The following is a 16,972-nucleotide window of genomic DNA, read 5'->3' as shown; positions in this document are numbered from 1 at the left end:
CAACAATCGGACGTGAGAAACATTTCTATGAGAAGTACTAATTTTTTTAAAGTTTGACCACAGCCCATCTGGAATGGCTGGAAGCCAGATTTTTTTAACCTATACTGCAGCCAGCCACCAAGGGGAGCAGTCTTCGTGGAGACCTCACTTCGAGCTGAGCAAGTGGATGTCCATTCTTTTACAGTCTATGGGACAGGTCTCCAAATGACCAATCCATACCATCCCATTTTTTGGGACCCTTCTGTTTGATTGCCAGACATAGCGATCCAACCCCAAAGGGTGGAGCTACAATGCTGCGGTCCACTTACCGTACATTAGCAGCAGCTGTATTTTTCCTCGTGGCGCACAGCCTTCTCTAAAACAAAGCTTGATTGCACTTTTTAACAAAGAGTCACATGGCACTCACAAAGTGGACGAACTGCTGGATGTGCTCCATCGTTGCTCTTTGTTTGCTGTGTCACGTTTCTCTTCTTCAGTGATTTTATTTGTAGGGTAAACTGTGTCACACTGCCATCAAGCCATTGAGTAACTGACGCTGCAAATGGGATCTGACCTACACGCTGCCAACCAAGAGGGGGCACGGTTGGCTGTGGAAATGCAAACAGGATCAGGCTTTACCAAACTGTGCTGATCCAAACCAGACTGCTCAGTGGAAACTCTAGAGAGAGACTTAGAAAGAGACTAAACAATGATCCCAACTGAACACAAGAAAAAACCTTCATGAGCGGGTATTCACAGAGGACAAAAGAGAATCAACAAACAGGAGTGATTTGTTGGTTGATGGGTGGTGCAGGTGAACCTGGAGCCCATGCCCACAAACTGAAACTACATTCTGTCATTAATGACACATGGACACGGCAGTATTTTAGAGCCTTTCTGAGAACCACTGTTGGATGCTGTTTATCATGCACAGCTGCAGTCTGCTTTGCTCACTAACCAGAGCACCCTGCCACCTTTCAGAATACACTGTTAGAGGGGAAAGTGAGCTGAAATCACCAGCTCTGCAGCCTTTACTGTCCCACAAGACAGTCTTATACATTTGGTGCTTCAAACGTCAAACTAAGATGCAAGAAAAATATCACTGAATTGTTAATCTTAGACTCAATCAGCTGCAAGCGGGATAAAATGTACCTTTATTTGGTACTTCCAGGAATAATGTAAAAACAAAAGGGTTTTTTGACGACAGAGAACAGCACTGAGGGAAAAAAAAAAAGTTTTTTATTTTAAAGTAGCTAAATTACACAGAAGAGTTGTTCCGGTCTCCAGTGGTTGATGGCCTACCTTTGTTCCAGTTCACCTGTCACTTCCTCAACAAAAGGGACAAGCAGACCAGGATCCCCTGTGGCTAATCCACTTTCTCTTGGCAAGTATATCATACTACCCCACTTAAAAGACAAGTAAAAGAAACTTTCCCTTCAATGATAAGCTCACAGGATCATCTTGGGCACCCACCATGTTACCAAGCCATGTGCCAAGATTGTCTCTTCAGCTCGTAAAAAGTCTAACCAACTCTCCAACTTCCTCAGGCTCCAGACTGCTCCAGGTTCTTCCAGGTAGTTTTCATTCTAGCTGTGTGATCAAGCACCGATTTAAAGCCGGAGCCACAGGAGAGAGCAATTAAGTACCTGACAGAAGAGAAATCCAGCAGTGCTCCAGAGCCCGAGGACCAGATTTGAGGATCACTGGTCTAAAGCCTGCCTATGTAATTGGCAGAGACATTGTAATAAGCAGGGATCATCTCTCACTAATCTGTCACAGCCCACCACTTCCACTCACTCTTTCTCCTCCCTCTCCCTCTCTCCCTCTCTCCTGGCTTTGGTTGCACCCGGCAGCTTGTGGAGCATCTGAACGGATCAGACCCCCTCATTTCGGGCCCCCCGGTGGAGGGTCTCTTGGATCACTTCCTCTGATCTGGTAACCAAAAACACTATCCCAACGTTGCACATTTAGAGAAAGATTATCCTGTTTGTGGTAAGAACTCTGCCTGTCAGGTCCCTCCGGAGGAACCACCAAGCTGGTTGAAGCCCTCTGTTAAATAAATTAAACAACCCATAAGCTGTTCTGCTGGGTTCACTCCTGGCAGCAGGGAGGAATTAAATTAGAACATCCAGGTGAGCACTCAGCGAATGAAGAGACTTTAAAAAGAGCATCACTTTACCTTCAAACCATTTAGTGTTTCTCTTTTTGATCTGAATGTTGTTTTTGTATATTTCAAAGCTGAATCCAACATATCCACTGAGCTTTGAATCGCCGTTTCACTGTTGAGTCCTCAAACATCATTATTGTTCCCACAACATCAATGTGGCTTGAACTTCTCAACACGGTGTGTGGCGCCAGTGCCCTCTAGTGGTCAGATCCTGTTGGAGTACAGGGGCCGGGGAATACCAGCTGCGGGTGCTTTGGTGGCGTAACCCTCATTTCCACAGAAACTCTGAACAAGTAAGCAGGGTGGATTAACACTGAGGTCAAGTTTTTATTCATCATCGACCACTACCAAAATACAGAAATACATTTATCATTAATCTCTATGTACAGCTGGATAAATGTAGTGGTTAAAAGAACTTAAACACATGATAAACACATAGAAGTGACAGTTTTCCTAAAGGAAGCTACTTCATCATGACAAAAGACACCACAAAAGATCGATGTGGTCTCGTCTTTACACAGTTTAATTCTTGTTGTATCAGAGGATTGAAAGAAAAAGACCTCCTTGTCTTAAATTTCTATAAAACCTTTGGGTGATGGCTGTAAGTCAAATGCACTGGAGTCAAATATCAACTCCTTCTCTGCAGATCTTTGGGGTGTCTTCATGCTCATGTTTTTTATGGTTAATAAAAAAAATAAGTTAAACTTCTGCTCTGGCATCAGCATCACTGTTTACTCCCTCAGAGGCCAATAAGCTCCACCCGGCCTTCAGAGCTGGTCTGCGTCTCCCTTCACCAGCGATTACTCTGAGCAGCAACTTCTAGATCCATGATCCGTGGTAGTCGACCACTAGCCCCGCCCTCCAGGTAGCCAGGCTTCACTGCGGGTGTATCTGACAGCCTCCTCTTGCTCCTGTTCAGGTCTGGGCAGGAAGATAAATGACTTTATCAATTTCACACCACCAGAGGAGGCAAGAGCCAGCTTCCACAGATGGAGAAGCAGATTTGAGTCCAAGCTTGGAAATCAGAGTCTCACCTGAGATTGCCAAAAGCATCTTGCGTCTGGCTCCGAAAGTGGAGACGCCAACTTCCTTCAGGTCTTCATCAGACAGAGTGAGGAATGTCTGGTAGTCAATCTGAAGTGTAGATTACAGTTACATCACGACACTCAGTTCTGTTATATAAGAAATTTGACTGAAGAGTGTGTGTCCTTTTTTTTTAGGGACTGCAGCAATTACTCCCATGCAGTTATCCAAACTCAAACTGGTGTATTGTACGAGTCATGATAAAACAAATACTGTCCTTATAAATGCCTACCTCTTGTTGTTCAAACACGTCAATGTATTTGATCAGGCCGAGCTGGCTGAGCAGCTCAGGTAGGTCGTCTGTCATTTGGGGGGAGGGGCTCCTCTGACTGCAGGTTGATGCCCTCCTTGAAGAGCACCCGCCTTCAAAGTAGCCGTTTGAGAAGCCCTCAGCTGGACATGAAAAGTCAAAGTTCAGAGAGATGGGTTAAAAGAAGCCTAGAAAAACAGTTTGGAGCTTATGACACACAGAGGTGAGACTTACAGGGTTTGTCATTTCTGCCTCTATTCGTAGAAGATGCAAACGGATGGAAGGAGGAGGAAGAGGAGGAAGAGAATGTAGGCGGGGGTGAAGAAGGAGAAGATGACGCAGAGGATGAAGAGGAGGAGGAGGAAGACACAGGCAGGAATGAAGGCGTGGATCCACGTCGGTCTCTCCAGTTATCAGAGTCACTGCCATTGCACACCTTTCCTCCTTGTGCAGCACGTGTCTTTAAGGAGACGAGAGAAAGTGCAAAGACATTACATGTTTACAATCTTTCAATTTTTCTGCCAATATTTCCCAGCAGCTCCTTGTTCCTCAGTCAGTGACCTCTTCTTCTGTCATACAAAGGACGTTTCAGAGGATGTAACAGTCATCGATCCATTTAACAAGAAAGCCCATTTACTGTTTCTACTCTAGCTCAGTTGCCCTCTATGACTCATCTGTGATAATAAGACTCCCTTGATGTAAATTATCAATAAACCAGCGTAGCTGATGTCTCCTCCCAGCTGTATGGGTAAAAAAGGAAATCTGAACTCCCTGACCCGGATGAATCAGCATCTCCATCACTGACTATTGAGCGTTTAAGGAGTGACCGTTTAGGAGGCTTATAAAGAGCTGAAATGGGTAAACAGGTTCAGAGGAGTGGCTGTGCTGACTGAGGTGATGGTATCAGACCCCAGGTAATTGAGCATACAAACTGGCAGTGCTTACCACACGGGGAGATAAATGCTTTAAAGTGTTACAGGGCAAGTCCAATAAACAAGGCCGCAGTCGGGGTGCTTGTTTCACTGCACTGCAATAAAAACAGCTTTGGCAGCTTGAAAGAAATCAGGGTGAGTTAACGAAAATGAGTCAAGCCCCCTGGGGTCTGAATTAACACTCGGATTGCTCAGTTCGGAGTCCATAGTGTATCAGTTATTTAAATCAGATGTTAATTCAGAATCTGTACCTGCTGCTGCTGACTGCTGATGGTGCTCAGGTAGGGTTTGTAGCTGCGTCGGCTAATGTTGCGCAGCTCTTTGACAGCTTCAGCTGGCATGGACTTAGAGAAACCAAGGCCGCTCCAAGTGTCTGTGGGCGTCCGGACTTCACTGACTATGGGCTTCCTCTGCATGGCTTACGACACAGAGAAAGACATGAAATAATGTCAAATTACAGATAAGAAAAGCATTTTCTCCAGCCCCTAAAGTTCGGTAGGCGCAACAATGCAAAAACCTCACATGAAAGCTGACAGTTGCTAATTTAGCACACAGAGGTTGCCTTTCCAATTAGAGATGTATTTCCTGAAAACCTTAGCAGGAAACCATAGCATAAGCATAGCAACATGAAAGAATTCTTTCTGTTTTATATTTGTTTGATTTTAGCTGATTTGCTTCTGGCTAAAGCCTGGGGGGTATATCAGATAGCTTAGCCCATAACCTAGCTACTAGCTTTGGCTAGCTAAGTTTTATGCACTTTACAGTCATTGAAACTTTCCTGACCCAGAGTTTTATTATCAAACTAAAACATGAACTGTTTTGCTGTTATATAGATGTTTTAAATATGTTGGACTGTTTACTCAGATCAACTAAAAGTTATATTTCACTCTAAATAACATGAAATAAAATTAGTTGCTTTGACTTAGCTTAGCTGCAATAACTTCTCTGCTGATCAGTTGAATGACTTAGCACTTTTGTGCTAACAAATAAAACTGCTTTCATTTGACATCTTTTGTAATTATCAGTGAATTCACCACATGATGTGTTTAACACAAAAAGACATAAAGAAGACAGTTGGCCCTTATCCTGCTTAAAATAAGCAAAGAAAATACTTAAAGACTCTTTAAAACTAAAAAAACATTTAACCTTAAGTAACCCAGAGATGCTACAAGCAATCATACTGTTTAGAGCAACTGCAGAGTGCAGTGACATTCCCCTGTCTTTGCTACCAGCTGCATATCACCCATTTATTCATTCATACATTCATTCATCCATTCATTTATTTCACAAACTGTACTTGGTTAAAAAATGCAGAATTCATGGTGACTTTGTGCAGTCTGAGGTAGTGCATGTAGCTGGTCCGCCCATCTTTAAAATGCCCTGCATGTGCTCTGCCTCACCAGTACACTAAACCAAGCTGGACTCAGGTGGAAAAGATGAACTACAAACCTGCTTCTTCCAATGCTGAGACACCAAGACAGATACACACCTGGGCCACTTCAACTGAACCAGAACCCAGGTGTGAATGTGATTAAAGAAAAGACTGTATCAGTTCTCTGTTAGGCCGTGATATTAAACGGATTATAACTGGTGGACTGTCTTTGTGTGTGTATGTGTGTGTTTGTGTGAGTAAATGTCCCATTCATATACTGGCATATGGGTGTCTTAATGACTGTGAGGCAGATGGCCCATTCAAACTGCTAATTCATAATCCCATAAAGCAACACTGAGGGAATTCAGTAACATTTGGCTGCAGATCTTTGCAGTATCTCTCATTCTGCAAGATGGATGAGGGAGTGATTCCTCCGTGTGTGTGTGTGTGTGTGTGTGTGTGTGTGTGTGTGTGTGTGTGTGTGTGTGTGTGTGTGTGTGTGTGTGTGTGTGTGTGTTCCATGAGGGCACCTACAAACTGTGTCCGCGTGCATGTGTGTTGTCTTCATTGAGAATCTGCCCTGTGTGAATTAAGGGGGAGTGCCAGTGCTGCTCTATTATAACCCTGGCACACTGTAGCACATAAACAGGTCCCCTTCATCAGCTGTGTTGGCAGTGATCAGCACAGAGATCAAGTGTCTGCCTCTGCTCAGGATATTAATGTGCTCCCTCCATAATGTGTTTAAATAAACTTAAAAAGCCACTCTATCTCAGATAATGGTATCACATTAAATTATAGTTTGATAACAAAACCACAAAATTTGGTTTATATGTAAAGACAACTCAATAATACTCCAGATTTAATTCACTCTGCCATCATGTGCCTTGTTCAACTCCAAAAACAACAGCTTGGCTGTATGTAGGTTGCATTTAATGGGTAAAAACAATTTCCAGTACTCATTCTGAATCTAACTCTGATGCCACAATGTGTCAATAAAAATCAAATATCTACTCAACGAAGGCCTAAATGTTGAGATCCTCAAATAAAGGTAAAGATATAACAAAAACATTAGGAGTGCTAACCTCGGGTTGCCAGAAGTTTCTTCTTCTCATAGTCATAATCCTACAAACACAAAAAGGAAATAGGCTGAGTAAATTATGCATGAAATTGAACAGTTTTTTCCTTCAGTAACAGGGAGAGGGACCCAAACACATCCTGCTGCTTGGCCAGTAAATATGTTAATCCCATGACAAAAACAGGAATAGGGGAAGAAAACAAATATAGCAATTTATTCTCAAATTCAGATTGCAAAACAGACAGGGATGATGTTCAAATCAACAGTAATATAACAACACAAAAAAACATGCTGCTGTTTTCAGATTCACCCAAGTTTGGTGTCTCACTTTTTCTCTTACACCCAAAGTAAAAATCTCTGAAACGCTCTGACAGTTTCAGTGTCAAAAGTTTTTCTCAAAGTCTTGATTGTTCAGTCTCTGAGATTTACAAGCTGCCAAATATAGCTGTGCATAGACGTAATGCATCATTCTGCGGAGGTAATAAAGCAGACCTCCAGTTTCTGTTTCTCCTCACCTCAGCCCTGGATGAGTCAGCGGATACATGCTGAGCCAGTGTCACGTCCCTCCTCAGGCTGTTCCTCCGCTCACTCCTCCCACCCTCCACCTCTGCATTCAGCAATCTGGCACGTTCAGGACACACACACACACACACACAAACACACACATCTATTATTACTCACTGCTTCAAAGGAAAGCTGCTTCATTTAAACTGCACTACAATGATTTTTTTGAGCGTTCAGAAGCAAAGACTCAACTAAAAGGAAAATTTAAGGAGGTCAAGTAGTTGCCCTTTCTCTATCTCACCATCTCATTTTCATGTGTTGGAAAGATTTGTAGATTTTTTGATAGATTGGGCACATGAGAGGGTGTGTGTGTGTGTGTGTGCGTGTGTTATGCCTCACCTGTATGTCTGTGCCTGCCCAGTTGAGTGGCGCCTGCCCTGCACTAACACCTTTGTCATTTCAGGACCCTGGAGACTTCCCCTGCGACCCATCAGTCGCGCCCGGCTGATGCTGCTCAGTGCGTCACACACCTCAGACGATGACATCACACTGACCTGAGGGCTCTCGTCATCTGATTGGCTGAGCTGGTCCTCATTTTCAAGGATCTGAAAGAGAGATAAAAGTCTGGTTCCTGGTCTTTAAAAACAGCTGGGATGATATCATAAAAAGAGGAACAGATATGTAAACAAACTTTTTCAAGAGGCCGGCTGTCATTTCCCTTCAGTCCTGTCCTCCCCTCTTCAGCAGGAGGGGTGAGGCCTGGTGGAGGTGAGGGGCGGGGCTTAGAACCAGTCGACACCTCAGGAGTGGGGGCAGACACAGAGCCTGAAGGAAGAGAGGAGACATTATGGATGTTTGCTTTGGAAAGACACACATATGAACAGCAAATTCTGTCACTTTGTAGTTCAATTTACACTCAACTTTAGAGCACAATTCAGTACTGTGGTGCTGGATGAAACTATATTAAATTGAGGACAGAAAAACCAAATAATTTCTAGATGCTGACTAAAAAAGCAGCTTAAGGTGTGAAGCAGAAACACCAAGATGTGATGGGAGAAGGAGCCTTCACTGTAAAAAATATGACAGTTTCTCTCCTGGTCACATCTTCCGTGCTCTTAAAATAAATGTGAAAATAGCTTCTGTCAGTGACTGCGACAGAATATGTTTTTGTCAGACTCAGAGTCAGTATCAAAGCAAAATAAAGCAACATAACAGCTGTTTTGTTAATTTTTGTTCATTTTTGCTTCCGGTTTTGTTGAGTCCTAAAACGTTAACAATCCATGTCTTCAGAGGTGTATTTGGTAAATTTTCATCCAAATACCTCAGTGTTCTCAGGCTGGATTCAGGGAACGACAGAGGGGGCATTATTATAGGCAGCTAAATCTTTTATGGCCTCTCACCCTGCTCAGAAAGACGAAGCTGCTGCAGCAGCATGTTGAGCCAATAGCTTGTGAGCCCGTTTCCAGCCAGCGTGGAGTCCGGGGTCATCTCTGTGACCTTCGAGGTCTCACAGGAGTCCAACCCGAGGAGCAGACGACGAGCCTCATAGAGACAGGAGATGTTCCTCTCCAGACCTTTCACCACCACTGACTGAAAAAAAAAAAAGATTTTTAAAAAATTAGCATCATAGCTCAAGAGTGTGAGGGAATGAAAAAATAAAGACACTTTTAGCAATAATAATAATAAAAAGCTTTGCTTCTGCAATTTGGTTAAAGAACATAACTTTTGTGAGCCACACCTTGCTGGTCTGCTTCACTTTGGGTTTCACACTTATAAAGACTCCCAGGTTTTGCATCATCTGAGCCAGTTTGCTGGGATCTGCCTCCCCATCTTCACGCATGTCAAACATCAAACACACAGGCAGACAGTCCTACATGAATATACAACATAAATAAATAAATAAGACAGATAAACAGATACAGAAAAAAATGCTGTATTAAAAACCTTCAAAGCATTTATGATGATATTTATGTCAGTGCAGAACCACAGCACAAGTTTTATATGTATACACTGCTCTTAACATTTTTCTGTACCATGAGCTGCTGTCGAGCGAGGCACACTCCATCAGGGCTGCCCTGGATGAGCAGTGAGGGCGGGCTCTGAGGGGCACTGAGGTCTGGTAGGATGATCTGAGTCTGTGTCTGATGCATGACGCTCAGAAAGTGAGCTCCGTTCTGTCCCAGCAGGAAGAGGTGCTGCTGGGAGGTGACATCCAGTTGGCTGTTCACGACACTGCCGGTGACCTCTGACCCCAGCAGCAAATCCATCAGGATGCAGGTTGCCTTCTGCAGGATGCAAATATGAAAACTGAATTTTAAATATATCATAGTGTATAGGTTGATTATGTTCTAATGTTGAATTGAGTTTGTTTCATTTCAAAAAGGTGAAGTTTAGTTAGGATAATAGAGTTATCAGGGTGAAGAGCTGAGCTCTGATTGGCTGTTGTGTTTTATCAAAATGCTGTGGTTTGTACACCGGTACAGTTTGTAATGTAATATCTGTTAATGCCTGGTCTGTCTGCGTACCATATGTTTTCTTGTTTGTATTTATTATTTATCCACCAAGATCAGACTGTGGAAAAAGTCTGTGTATAACCTCTGCTCTCTGTGAAATGTTAAACACTGACCTTGACAGCGGCTGCGTTGCCCTGCAGGCCCCACACGGTGCAGCAGCTCTCATAGAAAGCAGGTTGTGCCTGAGGATGTGGTGGCACGGCCCTGAAGCTTACACTGACCCCCAGAGTCTGCACTACTTGCTGAATGAGTGGAGAGCTAGCATCTGGCAGCGCCTGGGGCACCAAGCTGACAGGGAGGTCAAAGGTCAGGGACAACGGCTGCAAGTCCTTGGACATGGAAGTGTGGATGGCAAACAGAAATGAAAAGTGGGAAGGAGAAGGGAGACAAAGTTGTGAGACATACAGATGGATCTGTCTGGGTGAAAAATAAAGCTGTTCTCCTTGTGTCAGCTGTCTATTTATCATCCTATTGATCTCTGTGTTTTGACAGGAGTAAAGAAGCTGAGCTGTGAGACAAGTAAAAGTCAATCCTGGCATTGACCACTCACTCTTATCCTCTTTCTGGCCTCCTCTACTCCTTCAATGGGCCCAGCAATGGAGACCTGGGAAAATTAGAAAAACAAGACAATTACATAAAGTTTGTTTTTTTATCCTGGATTGTCCTTTGCTCACTAAAAGCCTAAGTAACTTCAACCTCACCTGATTGCTTTTGTCTCCATTTGAGTTGTGGCGGTTGGAGTCAGGGAAATGGATGTGACAGGAAGTGACCTCCATTACCTTTTTGATGTTTCCTCCACCTTTCCCTATTACATGGGAGTGCTCTGTGTAGGCTACGTCCATCTTTAGAGTCACTTTGTTCACCTGGAACCAGAAATAGTGCATCCTACTTTAAAGATGTTGAAGGCAGCAGAATACACATAGGAAAGCAGATATTTTTTACAGCTTCTAGGTGTTTTTAATGCAGTCATTACTGAAGTAAGATTTTCTGATAAACTTTAAATGAAAGGAATCAGGAGGAAGTTACTAAAGCGTGTCCCTCACTCTTGTTTCCAGCACTTCTAGTATCTTCTTTTTGGCCTCCAAAACATTGTCTCTCTTCCCTTCTACCTTCACATGTGGATCTAGAATGAAGTGGAAAAAATTAACTGTGTTCAAACTAATGGACAGGGCTGAGTCAATGAGCAGGAGACATATCAGAATTGGCATAAAACAGACAGTGGAGAGCTAAAACAATAATACATCACCTTTCTTTGATTTGGCGCCAATCTTTAGCTTGGATGGCCATTTCACCTGAGTGTCAGTTTCTTTCATCACCTGTTGATCCAAACACAATAGAAGGGAGTGTGAAACACAGATGAGACAGTCATTGTGTACCACAAAACTACACACTCTAAACCCTACGGAAACAATCAGAACACAAACACATCCAGACGCAGTATTCAATCAAAGAATACAAAGACCTATTTGCATTTCAAAGACTGTAATTACCTCCTCCGTAAAACCAGTTATCACTGGATGCAGAAGATAGAAGAAATGTTAAAACAGTGGCAGGAATAATCCCAGTTATCTATAAGCTATATTTTTCAGGAAGGCTTTGTACATCGGTGATTATAGCTTTCTTTTAGATCAGGAGCTAATTTTCTTTTTGGGACAATAAACTTCTCTCGTAGTGGAGTTGTTCTTACCCTCTCAAAAAACTGCTCCCCTGTCTCCCCACTTTGATTCTGCTGAGCTGAAAAACACACAGGAAAGAGCAAACAGATGAAATCCAAAATTCCTGCAGTGTGGTTTGACACAGCGTGTTGTTCAGCAGGACAATATTCCCCTGTTTACAGCATGTGTTTAAAGTGAAAGTCAACATGCAAATGTGGAGTTGGTTCAAATTTGCAGAGCAACTGGAACAATGGGTTGCCGGGAATATCAACAATTTTAAAAGGCCATCACTCCTGGGTGACATTTACAGGGTATGGGTGGTGGGGGCAGAAATGCCCTGAAACCCCCTCCATCTCTACGGGTTACGCTGGCCAGAGCTGAGGAATGGGGAGAGAACAGAGTGGGGAGGAGAGAGAAGAGGTGGCTGGGGGGTGCGACCACAAATTAGCCTGGAGACAGCTAATCACATTGTGGCATTTGGTGACGCAAAGACCTCCCACTTGACCAAAAAAAAGTAAAAAAAAAAAAAAAAAAAAAAAAACCTTCAGCTAAATCAGGAGGGAATTAAGGGAAAAAACAGAAAAAGGAAGACAGAGACTCCTCATCGTGTCAGAGAGTAGTCTCAAGTGCAGTCTGACAGCTTATCACCTGAAGAGGTGTGATATTTACTTCCTGACGGAAGCTGCTCAAACACACAGTCCCACCTGACACACACACATTTAAACAACCTGCAGTTATCAGCTGAAACACTCCAGCTTTCCCATCAGGAGTCTGCATGAGGACAAACATCCGCCTCTATCTGCACCAGTGGCACGGCATCAGTGAGAGTTTTATAGGAGATGCATTTGTCATGAACCTGCCAAGCAGTAATAACTTACAGAGGCAGCTTCCTCTGCTCCTCACACAGGAATGATAATGGCAGAAATGATTTCTGAATGCATACAGCGTTACAGGTCGTAAATCATTGTGACACTGCAACAAGAGTTCAGTGGATTGAGGTTCTACTGATGGAAACAACAAGAGAGCAGCAAGCTGGAGGATGTGACTCACACACAGGGTCAAGTAGATAACAGAGGGAGTGAGGAAGAACACACAGGGAGGGAATAACTGTAAGAAACATCAGACACTCACCATACAGCATGTTCTCCAGCTTCTTCCTGTCAATCCTGAACCTCTCCTCCACCCATTCCGGGTCCAAACTCTGCCCTCTTGCTTTCTCCTCTTGCACAGAGCTTGTACCTTCCTTCTCCTCCTCATTCTCCTTCTCTGCCTCCTCTCTGTCAAGTTGGGCCTCACTGGGCTCAGGCTTCACTGCTGAGCCGGGTTCTACGCTAGTTTCCGAGTCGGGCTGCTTGGTTGCTGTGTGTGCCAGGACTGGAGAGCTCTCCTCGGTGGTGGTGGTGGTGGAGGCCATGGCAGCACTGAGCCCTTCGTCTGTGTTTGTGTCTGTGTGAGGATGTGTCTGTGTGTGAGTGACCAAGGAGACCAGCAGGCAGAGAGAAAAGGGGAGTGAGGGGCGAGAAACACCCCCTGTGCCTTTTCTTTGAATCCTCCGCCCCCTCTCACTAATTAAGAACACAAATCTTACCCTGACTCTTATTTTTTAACAGTTTTAGGCCCAAAGGATTTGCTGCTGTAGTTTTGCTTTGCACAGACATTCAAGGAGAGTGACTTCCTTAGTCAAACACAGATTTTGTTTTCTTATCTGAGGGCCTCAAAGCTGAAAAAACAACATCCACAACTGAGGCTCAAACTGATGTGAGCAAATCCTCTGTAATCCCTAGACTAACATCCACAGATTACACAGATAGATAGTGAAGGCCTCTGATAAGACAAGATAGGCATCTCACCCAAACACACATACACGCGCAAATACAAATACATGCTCTCATCCAGGAAACCATCCAGTGCTCACAGCTAACCAAACAAAAGTCTTGTCCACAGCACGGCTGTCCACAGCAGCTCTCCTAGTTTCCCCTAACATGAATGAGACGCATATGGGCCTGAGACTCTAGAGGTCAGTGTGAAGGGGTAGAGGGGTTAAAATGTGTAGTGTGTGTGTGGAAACAGACTAATTGGATTACACTTCAACAAACAACTTTTTTTTTTTAACTTAAAAAAGGAAACAGATTACAGGCTGTTAAATAACTCACACAACACAGCTCTGATCTATCTGAAGCAACAGTGCTGACCTTCCTACCACCTTGTTAACTTGCAAAAAGTGTGTGTGTATGTGTGTGTCTGTGTGTGTGTGTGTGTGTGTGTGTGTGTGTGTGTGTGTGTGTGTGTGTGTGTGTGTGTGTGTGTGTGTGTGTGTGTGTGTGTGTGTGTGTATGGTTTGAAATTCAAATTATTTATTTTCTATAGAGAACTTTTTTGCAGCATCAAACCATTCAAACTTAATTCATTTTCATGTTTATATTTAACACAACATACATCAACCTAATCAAGACCAACATAATAATAATAATAATAATAATAATAATAATAATAATAATAATAATAATAAATAAATAAATAAATAAATAAATAAAAACGTTTCACAAGAGAGTCCTGTCCAACACCCCCAGCAGCACATTCTAACAAAGTTACAACGTAGAAAGAGAAGCTTAAGAATATGTCACTAACATATTTGGATCACATAACACAAAGTCATCAGTCAAAGCCTCTACCAGTTGAAGTTTATTTAAACAGAATTGTGAGCGGTGAAGTTCACTGGAAGTCGGCATCTCAAATACTTTTTAATGTATTTTTTATCATTACTGTTATATTTAATTATCAATATCTTTTTCTTAATATCATTGCTGAGAAAGTGCGTAAAACAAATGGAATGTAAGTATGTGTAAATGTTTGTAGTACCTGAGTGTACTTGTAATTTCTTGCTCGTCCATAGGGTGTCAGCAATGATGGCAGTTGTTCCAACCACTCGAATACGAAACAGAGCTGAGTACCGCTCCTATCCAATGGGAGGCAGTAACGCAGTTTCCATGGATACCAACCGTGACATGAATGAAAAGGAAGAAGAAGAAGAACCTGGTACTGCCTGCCGTACAGCAGCAGAATGATCGTAAATCGTTAGAAGAAGCAGTTTGCTGTTTTTTATTTTTAAGTCCTGCGTTAGGTAAGTTGATACTTTGATACTGCCCTGCCATACTTGAAAAATTAAACCTTAAAGCTGTGTTTCAGCCTGACTTTGACAGTCTGACAGTGTGGTGGTGTTTGTGTACAACGTTAGATGAAGTTAGCATACTGCTAGCGTGTTTAGTTCCAGCCGAAGTTTATTTCTAGACTTATGTCAATCCTGAATTATCTCCTGGTCGGACAGGAGTTTAGAGGCTAAACTAATATCAGCAATAAAGTCACACGAGTTAACGAAACCAAAGTGTCATTAGCATGAATGCAACACTTGGCGAAATTGAGTCGATAAAACTACTCATCCGTATATGTGTAACACAGTTAAAGCCTGTTTACTTGTCTGTCTCCCCAGCTCAAAAGCTCCTCTGCAGAAATGGAGGCTGCAGGAGGAGAGGAGAGCATGGATGTGCAGGGGGCAGCAGCAGAGGAGCCAAGCCTTCCTGGACCCGGGAAGACTTCTGCAAAGCCAGTTTGGGCCTCCCTGGAAGAAGCAGCTCAGTTGAAGACAGAAGGAAATGCATTTTATAGGGAGAAGAACATTCGCTCTGCCATTGGACGTTATCACCGCGCGCTGCTGGTCCTCAGAGCCTTTGACCCAGATGCTATGGCGTCATTGAAAGTGTTTGGACCTGGGCTGCCTGCTCTCACACCGGAACAGGAGGCTGCACTGAGAAACACCCAAGTGGACTGCTACAACAACTTAGCCGGTAGATAAACGCATGGTGAAAAAATACACTTAAAATGATTCATATATGTCCCAGACTGTCGAGAAACTAACATTGAAGCTGTAGCTTTACATACATTTTTGCCTAAGAGGTTCATGTAATCACTAGTTCCACTCTGAGACCTTCACATAGTTATTTTAGTGTGGGCCTAAAAGCAAACTTTGCTGAAACTCATGCTTAAAAGTGGAAGTTTTTTCAAAAATGTGCTACAGCTTACTGAGTCATACGGAAACTCTGTAGCCAGGCACAGTTTATTCATATTTTGTGTATATGCACATGTAACTCTCTTTCAGCCTGTTTGCTGCAGAGAGAGAAAGTTGACTATGCTCGTGTGCGGGAGTACAGCTTGCGGGTGCTACAGTGGCGACCAGGTGACGTGAAAGCACTGTACAGGGCTGGAGTAGCAACTCTGGAGATGGGAGATGCACAGACTGCCAAACAATACCTCTCCCAGGCCTGTAGAGAGCAGCCTAATGGTAAGAAAAGAGCCAGCATGCTTGGATCATCTGCATTTTGTTTCTTTGTCCATGTGTATACAGGATGTATTGAATGATCATAAAGTTGTGCTTTGGCAGCACTCAAAGCCTAATATGTTGCTATAGTAGTCACATGAGTCACTGAGAGGACAAGAAGAGGGTTGAGGTTGAAAATAGACATGTACTTGATCTAAGAAACAAGATGAAACTGCAGTGGAGGGTCTATTTTTTAACGAGGAGACTCCAAGGGAAAATGCCAGAGAAGAAGTAACATAAGGGTATCTCAAAAAGAGCCTCAGTACAGTCAGCCAGAGTACTCTTTTTTTTTTTTTTTTTTTTTTTTAAATCTTATCTCATCTGGTGCCAGGTTAATGTGACCAACTCCATTTGCAGATGTGGTTAACCACACAAAAAGCCACATTGCTTGTTCTTTATTCAGCCACAGAAATGCAGAATAATTCATATTTATTACAACTTTACAGGCTCTTTCTTTGCTCTTTGACCAAATGCTAAAACTAAAACACAACCTCTGTATTTTTTTGTTGCAGATGCCAATGTGAGGAAGCACCTACAGAGGGCAGAGGAGAGGCTGAGCAGAGAGCTACAGAAAGAAAAGGCCATGTATCAAGGCATGTTTTCCTCCAGCCTGAAAAGCAGCTCTGGCGACAAGATTACTGAATCCCACAGAACTGACGAGGGGGTCTAGTCAGCCAGATCAACCTGAAATGAAGAGCTCACGCTGAGACTGTTTGACTTTAAGTGATCACAAACTAACTGCTGAATGTTCACACACCTTGAATCACTGATGTTTTGGTGTCCTCAGTAGATCTTTAAGAGGCAGAAATGTGGTTCATACAGAAAACTGAAAGGCAGTCAGTTGGAAAGTAAAGATGCTGCTGAAAATAGAAAGAAGAGGATGGGGAAGTCAGTTTCCTAGCAACAGGGACACAATGTTGTTTTTTAGCCCAAAAGAGCAAGTTTCACAAAACCGCTTCTGGAAGCTTGATTGTGACTCTTGATGCACTAAGCAAAGAACTGACGATGCTGTCTTGACTGCAGCTGGCTTGTCAGTGGTGTTGATGTTGGTTTGTTTGTTTCTTTTTTGA

At 43.1% G+C, this 16,972-nt stretch overlaps 2 protein-coding genes across 2 annotated transcripts; one reads left to right on the top strand and one right to left on the bottom strand.

The window, feature by feature from the left end:
• Positions 1-2,504: 2,504 nt before the first annotated feature.
• bicc2 (bicaudal C homolog 2) lies at positions 2,505-13,030 on the bottom strand. The gene is made up of 19 exons (XM_074674187.1): positions 12,662-13,030; positions 11,563-11,609; positions 11,122-11,191; positions 10,919-10,998; positions 10,577-10,738; positions 10,426-10,479; positions 9,989-10,204; positions 9,396-9,647; positions 9,101-9,232; positions 8,763-8,952; positions 8,054-8,187; positions 7,762-7,967; positions 7,374-7,479; positions 6,866-6,905; positions 4,663-4,829; positions 3,714-3,939; positions 3,462-3,622; positions 3,181-3,280; positions 2,505-3,067 (listed from the first exon to the last, which is right to left on the bottom strand). The coding sequence occupies exons 1-19, from the start codon at positions 12,942-12,944 to the stop codon at positions 2,937-2,939; spliced, it is 2,757 nt and encodes a 918-aa protein (XP_074530288.1). The 5' UTR covers positions 12,945-13,030; the 3' UTR covers positions 2,505-2,936.
• Positions 13,031-14,518: 1,488 nt separating this feature from the next.
• Positions 14,519-16,964, top strand: ttc9c (tetratricopeptide repeat domain 9C). The gene is made up of 4 exons (XM_074673969.1): positions 14,519-14,651; positions 15,018-15,372; positions 15,684-15,866; positions 16,415-16,964. Exons 2-4 carry the CDS (start codon positions 15,039-15,041, stop codon positions 16,570-16,572), a joined length of 675 nt encoding a protein of 224 aa, XP_074530070.1. The 5' UTR covers positions 14,519-14,651; positions 15,018-15,038; the 3' UTR covers positions 16,573-16,964.
• Positions 16,965-16,972: the final 8 nt, after the last annotated feature.

The sequence above is a fragment of the Halichoeres trimaculatus genome, unplaced genomic scaffold, assembly GCF_033239565.1.
Source record: "Halichoeres trimaculatus isolate MK-OKI-2021-1 unplaced genomic scaffold, fHalTri1.1 fHalTri1_scaffold_7, whole genome shotgun sequence".
NCBI lineage: Eukaryota > Metazoa > Chordata > Actinopteri > Labriformes > Labridae > Halichoeres > Halichoeres trimaculatus.
Note: the sequence above shows the minus strand (reverse complement) of the source record. Positions and strands in the feature narration are given on the sequence as shown.